General features: G+C 54.6%; 1 protein-coding gene across 2 annotated transcripts in view; it reads right to left on the reverse strand.

Moving 5' to 3' along the window:
• Positions 1 to 8880: 8880 nt before the first annotated feature.
• NCK2 (NCK adaptor protein 2) overlaps positions 8881 to 13347 on the reverse strand; it is a 133568-nt gene continuing 129101 nt past the window's right edge. For both annotated transcript variants that reach the window (XM_036355396.1, XM_036355395.1), the window contains exon 5: positions 8881 to 9216. In XM_036355396.1, the coding sequence (XP_036211289.1) occupies positions 9022 to 9216 (195 nt within the window). In that variant the 3' untranslated portion in view covers positions 8881 to 9021. The remainder of the gene's footprint in view (positions 9217 to 13347) is intronic.

Genomic DNA, 13347 nt, shown 5'->3' on the forward strand with positions numbered 1-13347 from the left:
TCCAGACGACCTGCGGTCTCTGCCGGGGGCGGGGCTCGGAGAGCCAGGCCTGCCCCCTCCAACGCTGTGCTTGTGCGTGCGAACCGGGAACATCAAAGTGCCGCTGGGACCAAGAAGGTACCCTTTATAGCCAACCTTTGATCACGTCAATGCTCCCTTCTCAGTGTTTTACATTGCGATTTCATAGGCTCTCTTTTTTATTCAAATCAACAAATATTCATTAAGCAGCCACTGGATACAGGGAGCACAGTCTTACGAACTCTGAGACAAGTTTCTAGGTTGTAAGTTATGAAATTGCTAATGTTCCATATTTGACCTGGAAAAAGGCAATTTCATATGATACAACCCAGAGTGGCTGACAGTCTGGTGGGAGAGCAGGCACAGGTAGACACCAGAGAAGTCAGCCAGCAACGACCAGGCAGGTCCTGGTACCAGAGCAGTGCTGCAGGTCCCAGGGAGGGGCCATGTGACAAGGGAGCTGGGCATGGGCCTGGGCACAGGGCTGGGCGGGCAGAGGAACAGAACTGCTGAAGGAGTGAGCTGATGCAGGAAGCCTGTGCCCATTAGGCCTGTCTGTGGAATGGCGACAAGAGTTCTGATAAGATGTGGAGGAACTGGCGCGCGAAGGGAAGTCAGAGCGTGTTAGGGACCCAGCGCTCAGCTTTCGTCATCTCAGGTGGACAGGAGGGAGCTGAGGAGCCTTCCTCGCAAGTAAGTGATGAGATGGAAGTGGAGGGAAGAGATGGTGGAGGGAAGAAATATTGTGAGGGCAGTGCAGTTAAAAGTCACCCTTTAGTTCTATTGCTGTATAGGTTTTGCTCCTTTTGAGCATATATATACATATATACACTAGAGGCCCGGTGTGCAAAAATTTGTGCGCTCGGGGGGAAGGGGGGGTCCCTCAGCCCGGCCTGTGCCCTCTTGCAGTCTGGGACCCCTCGGGAGGTAACGACCTGCTGGCTTAGGCCCGCTCCTGAGTGGCAGAGGGCAGGCCCAATCCCTAGGTGCAGCCCCTGGTCGGGCTCAGAGCAGGGCCGATTGGGGAGTTGGGGCGCTGCCCCCTGTCATGCACAGAGCAGGGCGGATTGGGAGGTTGCGATGCCACCCTCAGTCATGCTCAGGGTAGGGCTGATTGGGGGGTTGGGGCACCGCCCCCTGTCACACTCATGGCAGGGTCGATGGGGAGGTTGCAGCACCACCCTGTCACGCACAGAGCAGGGCCAATCAGGGGGTTGGGGAGCCCCCCCCTGTCACTCACAGAGTAGGGCGGATAGGGGAGTTGGGGCACTGCCCCCTGTCATGCACAGAGCAGGGCTGATCAGGGGGTTGAGGAGCTCCCCCCTGTCACTCACAGAGTAGGGACGATAGGAGAGTTGGGGCACCGCCCCATCACACTCAGGGCAGGGCGGATCAGGGGGTTGGGGCACCGCCCTCTATCACCCACAGAGCAGGGCCGATCAGGGGGTTGGGGCACCGCCACTCTCACACTCAGGGCAGGGCTGATGGGGAGGTTATGGCTCTACCCCGTCACACACAGAGCAGGGCCCGTGGGGGATGGGGGGGTTGGGGTGCCACACCCTGTCACACACAGAGCAGGGCCTATCAGGGGGTTGAGGTGCCGCACCCTGTCACACACAGAGCCGCAGGGCGATCAGGGGGTTTGGGCACTGCCCCCTGTCATGCTGATCCCGGTGCCGGGAGGCCTCTCGGCTCCGCTGATCCCGGTGCCGGGAGGCATATTACCCTTTTACTATATAGGATAGAGGCCTGGTGCATGGGTGGGGCTGGCTGGTTTGCCCTGAAGGGTGTCCTGGATCAGGGTAGGGGTCCCCACTGGGGTGCCTGGCCAGCTTGGGTGAGGGGATGATGGCTGTTTGCCTCTGGTCACACACCCTTCAGGGTGGGGGTCCCCACTGGGGTGCCTGGCCAGTCTGGGTGAGGGGCTGAGGGCTGTTTTCAGGCAGACTGAAGCTCCCAACCACTCCTTTTTTTCTTTTCTTTTTTTTATTCTTGGCCAGCTTTAGCTCTGAGGCTCCAGCTCTTAGGCCTCTGCTCCTGAAAGCAGATATCTGGTTTGTTTTGGTTCTATAATCGAAACTCTGTATCAACTCCAGCTCTGAGATCCTGGCTCACTGAAAGCAGGTTTCTGGGGTTTTGTTTAGCTTCTATATTTGTTACAATGTTTCTTAAACTGCAAGGTCAGAGGCCGGCAAGGCAGGTGGGGAACATTGGAGTCCTCCATCACTGAAGCAAGCAAGCCTCATGTTAATTTCAAGCTGCCTGGCTGCTGGCCACCATCTTGGCTGGCAGTTAATTTGCATATCTCACTGATTAGCCAATGGGAAGGGTAGCGGTCGTACGCCAATTACCATGTTTCTCTTTTATGAGATAGGATATGCCCAAGTGACTGCCCAACCATCTGACCGGTAGCTATGACATGCAATGACCACCAGGGGCAGACATTCCGACCAGTAGCTATGATGCACACTGACCACCAGGGGGCAGATGCTCAATGCAGGAGCTGCCAAGCTGCAGGGATTTGGCAGCTGTGGTTCTTGGGTGCCGCACCCGGAACCAGAGAGGAGAAAGTCCAATTCTGGGGTGCATCACCTGAGAACCACCCTCTCACAATCCTTAGAACCCCTCAAGGGAAATCAGAAAGCCAGTTTTGGCCCGATCCCCGCAGGCCAGGCCGAAGGACCCCACCGAAGCCCGAATCTGTGCACCAGGCCTCTAGTACGTTAATAAGTGAGATTAGCTTGTTATTTTTCTTCTCATTCTGTCTAAATCTTGTTTGGCATTAAAATTACACTAATCTCATTTTTAAACAGTTACTATTTAGGCCCTCGCTGGTATTCTCAGTGGCTAGAGCATCGGCCTGTGCACCAAAGGGTCATGGGTTCAACTCCTGGTCAAGGTCACACACATGGGCTCTGGGCTCACTCCCTACCCCCTGTTGGGGCAACTGTGGGAGGCAACCAATCAATGTATCTCTCTCTCTCTCTCTTTCCTGCCCTCGCTCCCTCTCTAAGACAGCACTGGAAACAATAGCCTTGGGTGAGGACTAACAACAACAACAAAATGACTCTTTAGTAGAGCAGAACGCAGTAAGCAAATAGACTAAGTTCCCTGGTGGCTGAGAGAGGGAACGATGTATTGGGGATGGAGAAGACCTCACGCAGGACGAAGGTGGCGCAGGGCTGGGGGAGGTGTGGGGTGCTGAGAAGGGTAGGAACCCATGTGGGGTGAGGAGGACGAGAATGCGGTGTGGATGGGAGCAGCACTGGGCTGACTAAAGGCCACAAAGACAGAACTGGACCCAGGATTATGAAAGAAAAAAAAAGTGATGGGTGAACCTCATCCAGCCAAGCAAACATTCTCCAAGGGCAACACAAGGGCGCTTTCAGACATAAAAGGGCTCTGCGCGGGCACTCGTTTCTCTCAGGTGGGTTCGCTCGGCGCTATTAAATACCTACTGAGTGCTGCTATGCTGCACACACTGCTTGGGTTCTGTTCGGGCTATAGCAGTAACAAAACCAGTCCCCCGACCTTTGCAGAACTTAGAAGCCTGGCTGTGTGTGTGTGTGTGCGTGCATGCACATGTGTGTGTGCGTGCACATGTGTGTGTGCACATGTGTGTGTGTGTGTGTGTGTGTGTGTGTGTGTCGGGGGTGGGGGTACAGGTAGTTGATGATAAGCATAGGAAGTAAATTACCCAGGATGTTGGAAGCTGTGACAGGTGCTGTGGGATCAGCAGTCAGGGGAGGCTTAACTGAGAAAGTTAAGAACGTTTGATGATCTTGATCAGGATCCTGTAATGTGGTAACTGACTTCATTTTTGAATTTGGCGATCATGTCCTAATAGGCGTTTTTGATGACAATATTAACCAAAGATAAAATTATCTTCTAAAACCACCAGGAAACCAAGCAAAGTCCACAGCAGAAACCTTTCTCCTTACAGAAAGCAATACTGGGTCTGAATGCCATCGGGACTCCATGGAGCTCCAGGCTGAAATCGTTTGCATATGGTGTCTCTGTGTCTCGTGGTCCTAAGAAAGGATGTGGTCTGCAGACTTGGATTACTAGGCTTATTTAGATAAGCATTTAACATATTAATATATTTCCCCTTTTCATTAAGATCATTTAAAAGCTGTAAAAGGCTCTCAGCATCAGTATGCACAGCAGTTCACCTGATTTGAATGTCACATCACCCTGTGCAAGAAGTGCAGCTCTCACTGTTCTGAGGCCATTTCACTTCAGAACGCGGTGGAGGTCCCAGGCTGGCCAGGGGCAGACCTGCAGGTCGACGGCTTCGATGGCCATGAAGGTAGGGCCACGGCCTCTCTGTTCTCGCCCTCACCCATCAGTGGGAGCTCGAGTACAAGCTCTGGGCCTCTGGTTCCCAACTTTGCTGCATAACTTGGTCCCCACGCTGAAGAGCTGGCCCAATGCCCACCCCTGGGTGGGAGGCCACGCCTTGTAGCAGCTGTCAAAGTTCCCTTTCATACCAGCTGGGCTCATCCGCCTCCAGTGACAACTTCCTGCCCAGCAACAGGACCCCGCAAGACGGACACGCCGAGTCCTCCCAGGCAGCTTGTGTGGCTGGTGGCTGCGACAGGCGACATCCAAATGGAGGTTAAGGCAAATGACTGTTTTAAAAAATAGATCATTTCAGGCATCCAGTACCGGATATCTCTCTTTGCATGACCCGAAGAAAGGACCTGCTGTAGAAAATGTCAGTCACATGAGAGCATGCACAAGGCGGTGGGGGCAGGGGGTTCCCCCAAAAGTTAAGTAGCCCAGAGCGGCACCCCCAGCGCAGGCCCCAAGCGCCCACAAGAGACTCTTCAGGGAGCAGTTAGCAGGCAGGTGTCGGCCCTGCACCTCTGCCGGCTGGAGGGCGAGCTGAGTGGAGGACATTTGCTCGTGGCTGGAACTACAACGCCCCTGGGTCTGCATGAGCCGCTTCTTTAGAACAACAGCAGCTCCCTCACAGTGATACCGCCTGCTGAGCAGAGGGTCTTAGGCACTGAGTGCTTGCACCCCCCAAGTTCGCATGTGGCAGTCTATTCCCAGTGTGATGGGATGGGTAGGCGGGCTTTGGGAGGTCACTCCAGAAGCCCCACAAATGGGACCAGTGCCCTGAGGAAGGCCGGGGGGACGGCTGGCTCTCCCCACCAGGTTGGACCATGGAGGAGGGTCCCACCCGAACCAGACTGTGCTGGCGCCCAGACCTCGCACTGCCAGATGTAAGACGGGGAAAGGTTTTCTGGACGTTAGTGGCCTTATTCAACGTTCACACAATACTTAACGGCCAGTGCTGCCAGCTCAGGCTGAGAGATGCAAGGGCCTCCCGCCCCAGGAGAGGGAGGTGTCCCGCCCCACCCTGAAGATGCTTCTCCAGAACTCACTTCAGGGTGTGACGTGCATCTTCGCTCCCCAGGGAAGAACGGAAGGGGTGTGCGTTGTGAGGCCGGGTGACCGAGGGGGCACACAGGTCGCCTGAGAGTCTCGGAGCAGCACCTCTTTAAATGCGGGAGAGCCTGATGGCTGCACGGGGGTGGTTTGGCTCTGAGTCCGCAAGGCCAGGAGCAGAGCCTCTGAAGGGACCTGGTCTGGCTGCCCCGCGGGAGCGGGAGGAGGAGGCACCGAGGAGTTCCCGCCAAGGAGGAAACAGGTCCAGGAGGCCCCGGGCCACACGGGAGGCCTGGCTGCGTGGACGCCGGTGGGGTAGCACGTAAGGAAGTGCGCCGAGTGCTCCCCCAGCGGATCCTCACAGCCTGGGAGGACGCAGATGGGAGCAGCCCACCTACCTGTGAGCGAGCCGCCGGGGAAGCCGACACCTCTGCCGAAGCCCCACGGCCAAGGGCAGCGGGCGCTCCACGCGGGCTGTGGGCAGAGCGGCCATGTCGGGACGAGGGACGCTGCTCGCGGGACAGCAGCTGCCACCGGGCAAGGAGTGACTTAGTGTATCACTGACACGGATCACACAGCAACGACAAATAAAGCCCAACAGTGCTGGGTTCTCGTGAGAGAACGCCAAAACCCAACCTGTATTTACTGGCAAGTAATAAATTCTTTCAAACTTTCCTATCCTCTCAGTTCTGAACGTCGGTCTTAAGGAGTTACTGGCACAAAAGTAAATTATAAATCCGCAAGCACACAGAAACCAGACAAATTTGTCCTTTCACCAAGAATGCCTTTTCAGAAATGTGAGTTTCAGTGGGTGCAAAGATTCTAATTTAAGATTTCAGTTTGTGATGCACCTCGGAAGAAGAGACGGGCAGCTCAGCGCGCTAGAAATATGAGAGAATGGCACTGCACAAGCGATGTGGGAAGGCTGGGGGTTCAGCACCGACTAGGGGGCTGTCCGTGAAAAACGAGGGCAGTTAGTGCACAGAAATGAGCCGCCACACGATGAAGAAATGAATGACCTTGAACATCCCCCGCTGTCTGCAGAGGCCAGGAGCCGCAACGCCAGCCCCGCCCAGGGACTCTCCGGGCGTGCAGGAGGGGACGGCAGTGGTGCCACCTGGGCACAGGCGGTCCACACTCCAAGCCAGGCGGGCCCTTGCCTGACACCTCCTGCCCCACGCCACCGACGCTTCACCTGGCCTCACTGCCCGCTCCTGGCCCACCTGCTGCCAGGCCATCCCGGGCGCTGCGTCCTTCATAGAGACAACTCTGACCCACCCGGCGGCCGGAGGACTCGCACAGCAGCTTGGGACAAGACTGAGAAGAGCTGTCAATCACAACAGTAAGCCTTCAAATTCCTGAAGCCAAAACACGCGTCTGTCCCGCGTCCCACTTGTTTCTTCCTGAAGAGCTGTGTCCGCTCAGCCTGTCCGTTTCCTGGCACTTGCTCTCTAGAGCAGCGCTTTGCAACATTCCCCTCAGGCCACGTAAACTAGTCACTAAAACTCTGCAGCACGCCCAAAATAGATCACATATTTTTCTAATCTGACCAAAAAATAGGAGTGATTTTGATTGATTTATGAAAAATAATAATAGTAATTACCCACCTTTTTTGTTCCAGAGTGACTTTTCAAAAAAATCAGGTGCCTAACTTGTACATAAGGATTTCTGGTGCCAAGAATTAACCAAACAGGTGCGACCTTATTAATGCAATGTGACCAATAAGATGCAATGCTATGACATGACCTATACATTTATGGTTCCAGCCAGGGCATTCACACTATTGTTGTCATTTTTTAACCTGACAATCTAGGGGAAAGAGGTCAGTCCTCTGACTAAATAGGCAGGCACTGCATGTCTTAAAAATTCCTGCGACACCCCGGTGCCCTCAGCACAGCGGTTGAGAACCGCTGGCCTAGAGGAATTCTAGCGCGAGGACAAAATGTGATGCCAACAGCGAGACCGGGAGGAGTCGGAGGAGTGGCTCCTTCCTGGAGACAGCAGTGAACCAGCGTGTTGTCTGAGTCCTCATCTGCCTCATTACTCTTCTATACTGTGTGGTCCCAACCAAGGGCACCAGACACCAAACTTCCAATTTATTATCAAATTTCTAATTTATGTCAACGGCAACGAAAAGGCACCACTGACTCTCAAGGGACAGGGATGACAGACCATGTGCAGATGCTCACGGGATGCCTGTTTCTCCTGGACGCCCGAGGCTGGTGGGAAGGGCGCGGACACCTCTGGGTTTGCAGCCCTGCCCACCATGTGCCAGCCACGTCCCTGGTGCAGTGACGTGGTGCCTTCCTTCCCCGTCTGTATAACGGGGGTGATGGCAGCATCCCCCTCCCGAGTGAGTGGAATAAGCGAGTGCAGGGGGAAGCTGAGGTGGGGGCCCAGCTGATGACTGTGGCTTCTCTGGGAGTTTCAGGAGGTAACGCATTATTTCACTACAGAGAGATGAGGCAGAGAGAAGGAAACCCCGCTGCGACGACCGCGTGCGACTCCTCTCAGACGCTCCCTTCAGGGCCCAGCATTCTGCGGAGCCTCCGGTCGCAGAGTCGGTTCCCCAGGACACACACACAGCCTCGTTGTAATACTTTTTTATTACAATATCCAAAAAACTGAGTATGCAAGTTGAGGAGGTCTCAAGACCCCTTCTTTGACTGTAGGAATGTGCCATCTCAAGATAGTATATTTAAACTATAAAGAAGTTCAAATGTAAAGAAAAAAGAAAACAAACATTCTGTGTGTCTTTTCCTACCAATTACATATTCCTTTGTACACCCTGAAAAACCCTGTAAAGCAAATAATATATATATATAAAATATATATATGTATATATTGTGTGTGTGTAAAGTGTTGGTAGCTTCCCTTCCCAAAAGATCAGCTGTTTTCCTTAATCATCTGTTTTAGTGTCAACAAATGGCTACAGATACCTATCACTCTGAGAATTAAAACTGTGAACGTAAGCCAAAGGCAAGAGGAAAGCAGTATGTGGATGGCACACCGGGGGAGATCACCAAACGTCTCTTTCCGAGCGGCCGTCCCTCCTGCAGACGGACCTTCCGGAAACCCTTTCTTATTGCAAGCACAGCCCCAAAGGCACTGGGCAGCTTCCTCGCTGCGGCCTCCCTGGTGGCTCCGGGATAGCTCCCAGCAGACGGGCCACTCCTGGAGAGCTGGGCGCCAGGGGAGGGCAAAGGGCTGAGCAGGGGCTGCTGGGGACCGGGACCTCCGCCCGCGCTGCCGGATCAGAGCCCAGCGCTCGCCGAGGCCCCGGGAGTGCACTGTGGGTCACCCCATCCCGGGCAGCTTCCGTGTGTTCCCGCTGCACCGCGTCTTCTCATCGCGGTGCTGACGGCATGAACAGGTTGAACAGACTGAGGCTGTTTCCAAGAGAGCAGAAATAAAGAGAACAAACCCGCCCCCTCCCTTCTCCACACTGGTCAGGATCGGGTGGCCTGGGACACGGAGCGAGGGCCTGGGGTGGCCAACAGGAGGCAGGAATGGCCTGGACAGGTCGGCCGGGCAGAGGAGGCCACGTCTTCTCCTCGGGGAAGTGAGGGCGGCACCGGGGCTGGAGGCGGCAGGGCCCGGCAGGCGTCACTGGAGTGCCCGCACGAGGTAGAGCTTCTCCCCGTGCTCGCTGGTGAAGATGGGGGCCTTTTTGTAGTGCTCCACCAGCTCGTCCATGGTGTGGAACCGCCGCTGCCCGATGCAGTAGACGCTGTCCACGAGCTGCACCTTGAAATGTTTGTTCTTCCCTGACGCTTTGAGAGACACGGAGAAGTCGCTGGGCTGGGGAGGAGAGAGACACGCGTTAGCCTGGCCAGGCCTGGGAGGGGAGGGCTTCTCTCCCAGAGCCTCAGCTGCTGGTTGTGCCCAACTACCTGGGAATTACCGCCCAAATCTCACGTACCCAAACCCCACCCGCACACAGCGCAGCAGCCAGCTCTCTGCTCTGGCCTCTGACTACAGGAGCGAAAGGAACGGCACCTGTTCCGTTCCTGGGAGGACCCAGCGGCCGGCCAAGGCTCTGGGGTTCGAAGAGGAGAAAAGTGAAATTTTGCTTCCCACAGTTTCGCTGCTGAATGTATTTCAGTTATTTCAAAACTGGAGCTTTGTTACGGAATGTTCGGTGCCAGCTGCGGAGGGGACCCGCCTGACCTTTCCTCTCCCAAGCTACTTTTTATAAACTGGGAATTTTAAAAAGGGGCTTGTACACAGACAGCAGCTAAAAGATTTTCTTCTCCTGGCTTCTACCAGTATTAGAGACAACCATCAAACATGTTCTAATCTGCCCCAGCTGGTTGAGGTCCGTGGTTAGAACATCAGCCCTCGCACCAAAGGGTCTTGGGTTCGATTCCCAGTCAAGGACATGCCCCTGGGTTGCAGTTCAGTCCCTAGCCCCAGTTGGGACCTATGCAGGAGGTAACCAATCAATGTTTCTCTCTCTGTCTCTCCCCCTACCTTTCACTATCTCTAAAAATCAATGGGGGGAAAAATCCTCGCGTGAGGATTAACAAAAACAAAAAAAAGCTCTAATTCTAAGCTATTTAAAAAGAAAAACTTTAAGAGCAGTGGAAAATTCTGGTTGCATTTTAAACACGGATCATAAAATCCCAGAGGGGCTGTACAATGGTTCAAGCACAGATTTTATTGAGAGATGTTTAAATTTGTGACATGTCAGCGCCACACTTATAATTGAATATATTTTAGAAAGACATCATTATTTGTATTAAAATTAGTCTTTTATCTCATTTATTGAAAAATATGCTCAAGATATTAAGAATGTTCTTTAGGGAAAAAATTATTGATTAGTTCAATAAAGAACAATTATTTATTGGGTACTAACTACACAGCCGACAGGCCGTGCCCTGGCATTGTGTACACGTGCGTGTACTGTGTGCATGTGCGTGTACTGTGTACACGTGCGTGTACTGTGTGCATGTGCGTGTACTGTGTACGCGTGTGTGTACTGTGTGCATGTGCGTGTACTGTGTGCATGTGTGTGTACTGTGTACACGTGTGTGTACTGTGTACACGTGCGTGTACTGTGTGCATGTGTGTGTACTGTGTGCGCGTGTGTGTACTGTGTGCACGTGTGTGTACTGTGTGCATGTGTGTACTGTGTATGCGTGTGTGTGCTGTGTGCACGTGTGTGTACTGTGTGCATGTGTGTGTACTGTGTATGCGTGTGTGTGCTGTGTGCACGTGTGTGTACTGTGTGCATGTGCATGTGCTGTGTACGCGTGTGTGTACTGTGTACACGTGTGTGTACTGTGTGCATGTGCGTGTACTGTGTGCACGTGTGTGTGCTGTGTGCATGTGCGTGTACTGTGTACACGTGTGTGTACTGTGTGCATGTGTGTGTACTGTGCGCATGTGCGTGTACTGTGCGCGTGTGTGTGTACTGTGCGCATGTGCGTGTACTGGCGCTGTGGGTGCGTGTGTGCCATGCACAGTATGAGTGCTGACTGTCCAGCAGGGAGACAGAAATAGAAGTAAAAAGGCCGTTATGTGTCTAGTTGCAAACTGTGGCGGGCTCTATGAAGAGGAAGGAGAGAACACCGAGGCAGGCCAGGCTAATTTAAACACGAGTGTGGGGTCAGGAAAGGCTCCTGAGGAGACTGGGGGAGCCGCGCGGTGTGAGGGTGGGGTGCTGGGGGGTGTGGAACTGGGCACCGGCGAAGAGAGGGAGGGAAGGGCCAGCCTCTTGGGCGGCATCATGGACAGCATGGTGGAGGCGGAGGCGGAGGGATGCTGGCCTCCCTCAATGGCCTCAGAAGAAAACCCAGCTGCCCGCCCTCTGCCCCCACCCCCACCCCTGCCCACAATGCGATCCAATCAATGAGAGAAAGCATGTGCCATCCCCAGCCCCATTTCCCCTCCTGTTCCTGTAGTTCTTTGAGCCCGTACCCCATCCTTGGTCAACCGCTCCTGCAAGGCGCAGCTCCTGCAAGGCTGAGGACGCCTCCTCACTCCCAACAAGACAGGCTCTTCCCTGGCCTGCAGCGAGCGCACCTCAGGCCGTGGCAGGCCCAGCCCACACCCACCCCTTCATCGTGCCCCTCCCTGAATCTCTAGACCAGGTCTCAGCTCCCCGACACCCAGGCCTCACGGGTGCTGAGGACACAGCCCGGCCCGTCGGGCCTCCACCCCAGGGCAGGGCAGCGCTTGCCAGCACCTGCCAGGGTTTGTTAGGCCGAGTTTACAAACGTTTGACCAACAGTGTGAGAATCTTGCAGAGCAAGAGCTACCCCATATGCACAAACGAATGACAACTCAAGGAAATGGGGTCTCGGAGAGCTCAGCCTGGGCCAAGCGCTGACACCCACCAGCCACGCCCGTTAGCACAGGAGAATCAGTGACACTGTATTTACAGCTTGTGGCTCGCTCTGCCTGAGACAGACCCAACGGGACAAGCCCAGAGGGTAGGGGGGGGATGGAGCTCAGGAGACAGGAAGGCTGGTCTCTGCAAGGCCGGACCTTATCTGCAGGGTCATGGCCACAGAAGGTGGGGGGCGCGGGGCGGCAGGGAGCGGGAGGAGAACACAGGCCTTGAAAACTCTATTGCCCGTTCAGACTCTTAGGAATGAGTCATCAGGAACGCTGAGGTCACAGATGACCCTGTCGACCAGCCCTTTCAACATGATATTCTAAAGCACAAAGTAGGGTTCTAAGCAATTATGCGAGCACAGTCCCCAAATCCTGATTATTTTCACAGGCTCGAGCCACCAGCCTGGGGAAGCGCCTCACTGTCCTCACACTGCGTCCGAGCCGCTGTGTGGCTCTCGGAGCAGGACAGACGGCCCTCCCTGCGCCCAGGACAGGGCCCGCCGCACCCGCGTCGCGTCCCCAGCGTTCAGACTGGGAGCAGCGCTCACAGGGCGCGGTAGGCAGCATGTACAGCTGTGACTGCTCCCAGGGCTCAGTGTTCCTACAACAATGTGCAGGTTCAAGCTCCTATTATTGTATAATACGCCCACTCTGAGCCAGACGTTTGTGCCTTCTTAAAGCAAAATGGAGAGCAATCTCACTTCACAGTTTGGCATGAGCAGGCGCTGAGCTAGTTTCATTGATACTTTAATCCATTCACAGCCACGGCGGCACCGTTCTGAGTACGATGTGAGCGAGTCAGAGTGAGAATGTGTAGGCCTGACTGTACTTACCCAAATGGTCAACAGGTGGCTTTCTGGCCAGGGAAGTTTGCTTTTAATTTAAGCTCCTTAGTTTTACACCGCGGGCTCTGCGTGCCTCCGCAGTGAAGGCAGAGAGCCGCCAGGTTCATGTCAGGCAGGCGTGCTGAGCATGCAGGATTCTCAGTTCAGCCTGAGCAGACTCCCTGTCTCTGCACTCAAATGCCCGGCTCCACGTTTCCACCAAACAGCTCCACGTGGCCTGGCGACGAACACGCCCGGGGAGCACTGTCAGCAGCACCTGCCAACTGGCCCCCAGACCCAGGGAACCAGAGACTCTGGCTGGGCGCGGCCACCTGTGTTTTTACCTCCAGCAACCTCTGCTTTTTTCTTTTTTGTTAATCCTCACCTGAGGGTATGTTTCCACTGACTTTTAGAGAGAGTGGAAGGGAGAGGGAGAGACAGAGAGAAACAACCCTATCACTGAGACAGACACAGTGATAGGGTTGCCTCTTGTACTTGCACCTATGAGGCGGGGATCGAGCCTGCAACCGAGGTACCTGCCCTTGACCAGAGCTGAACCAATGGCTCTTCTGTCCGCAAGGCGATGCTCTATCCACTGAGCCAAACTGGCTAGGGCTCACCTGGTGTTACTGAGCCCTCCAGGGGCTGCTGACACAGCTGCAGAACAGAAATGAAATTGGGGCCAACCACCCCAGTGTTTCCCACGGTCGGAGCCGGAGGAAAGGTGTGAATGTCACTCAAGGGCTCTGTACCCCCGAACGAGGGC

The sequence above is a fragment of the Myotis myotis genome, unplaced genomic scaffold (assembly GCF_014108235.1).
Source record: "Myotis myotis isolate mMyoMyo1 unplaced genomic scaffold, mMyoMyo1.p scaffold_m19_p_22, whole genome shotgun sequence".
Classification (NCBI taxonomy): domain Eukaryota; kingdom Metazoa; phylum Chordata; class Mammalia; order Chiroptera; family Vespertilionidae; genus Myotis; species Myotis myotis.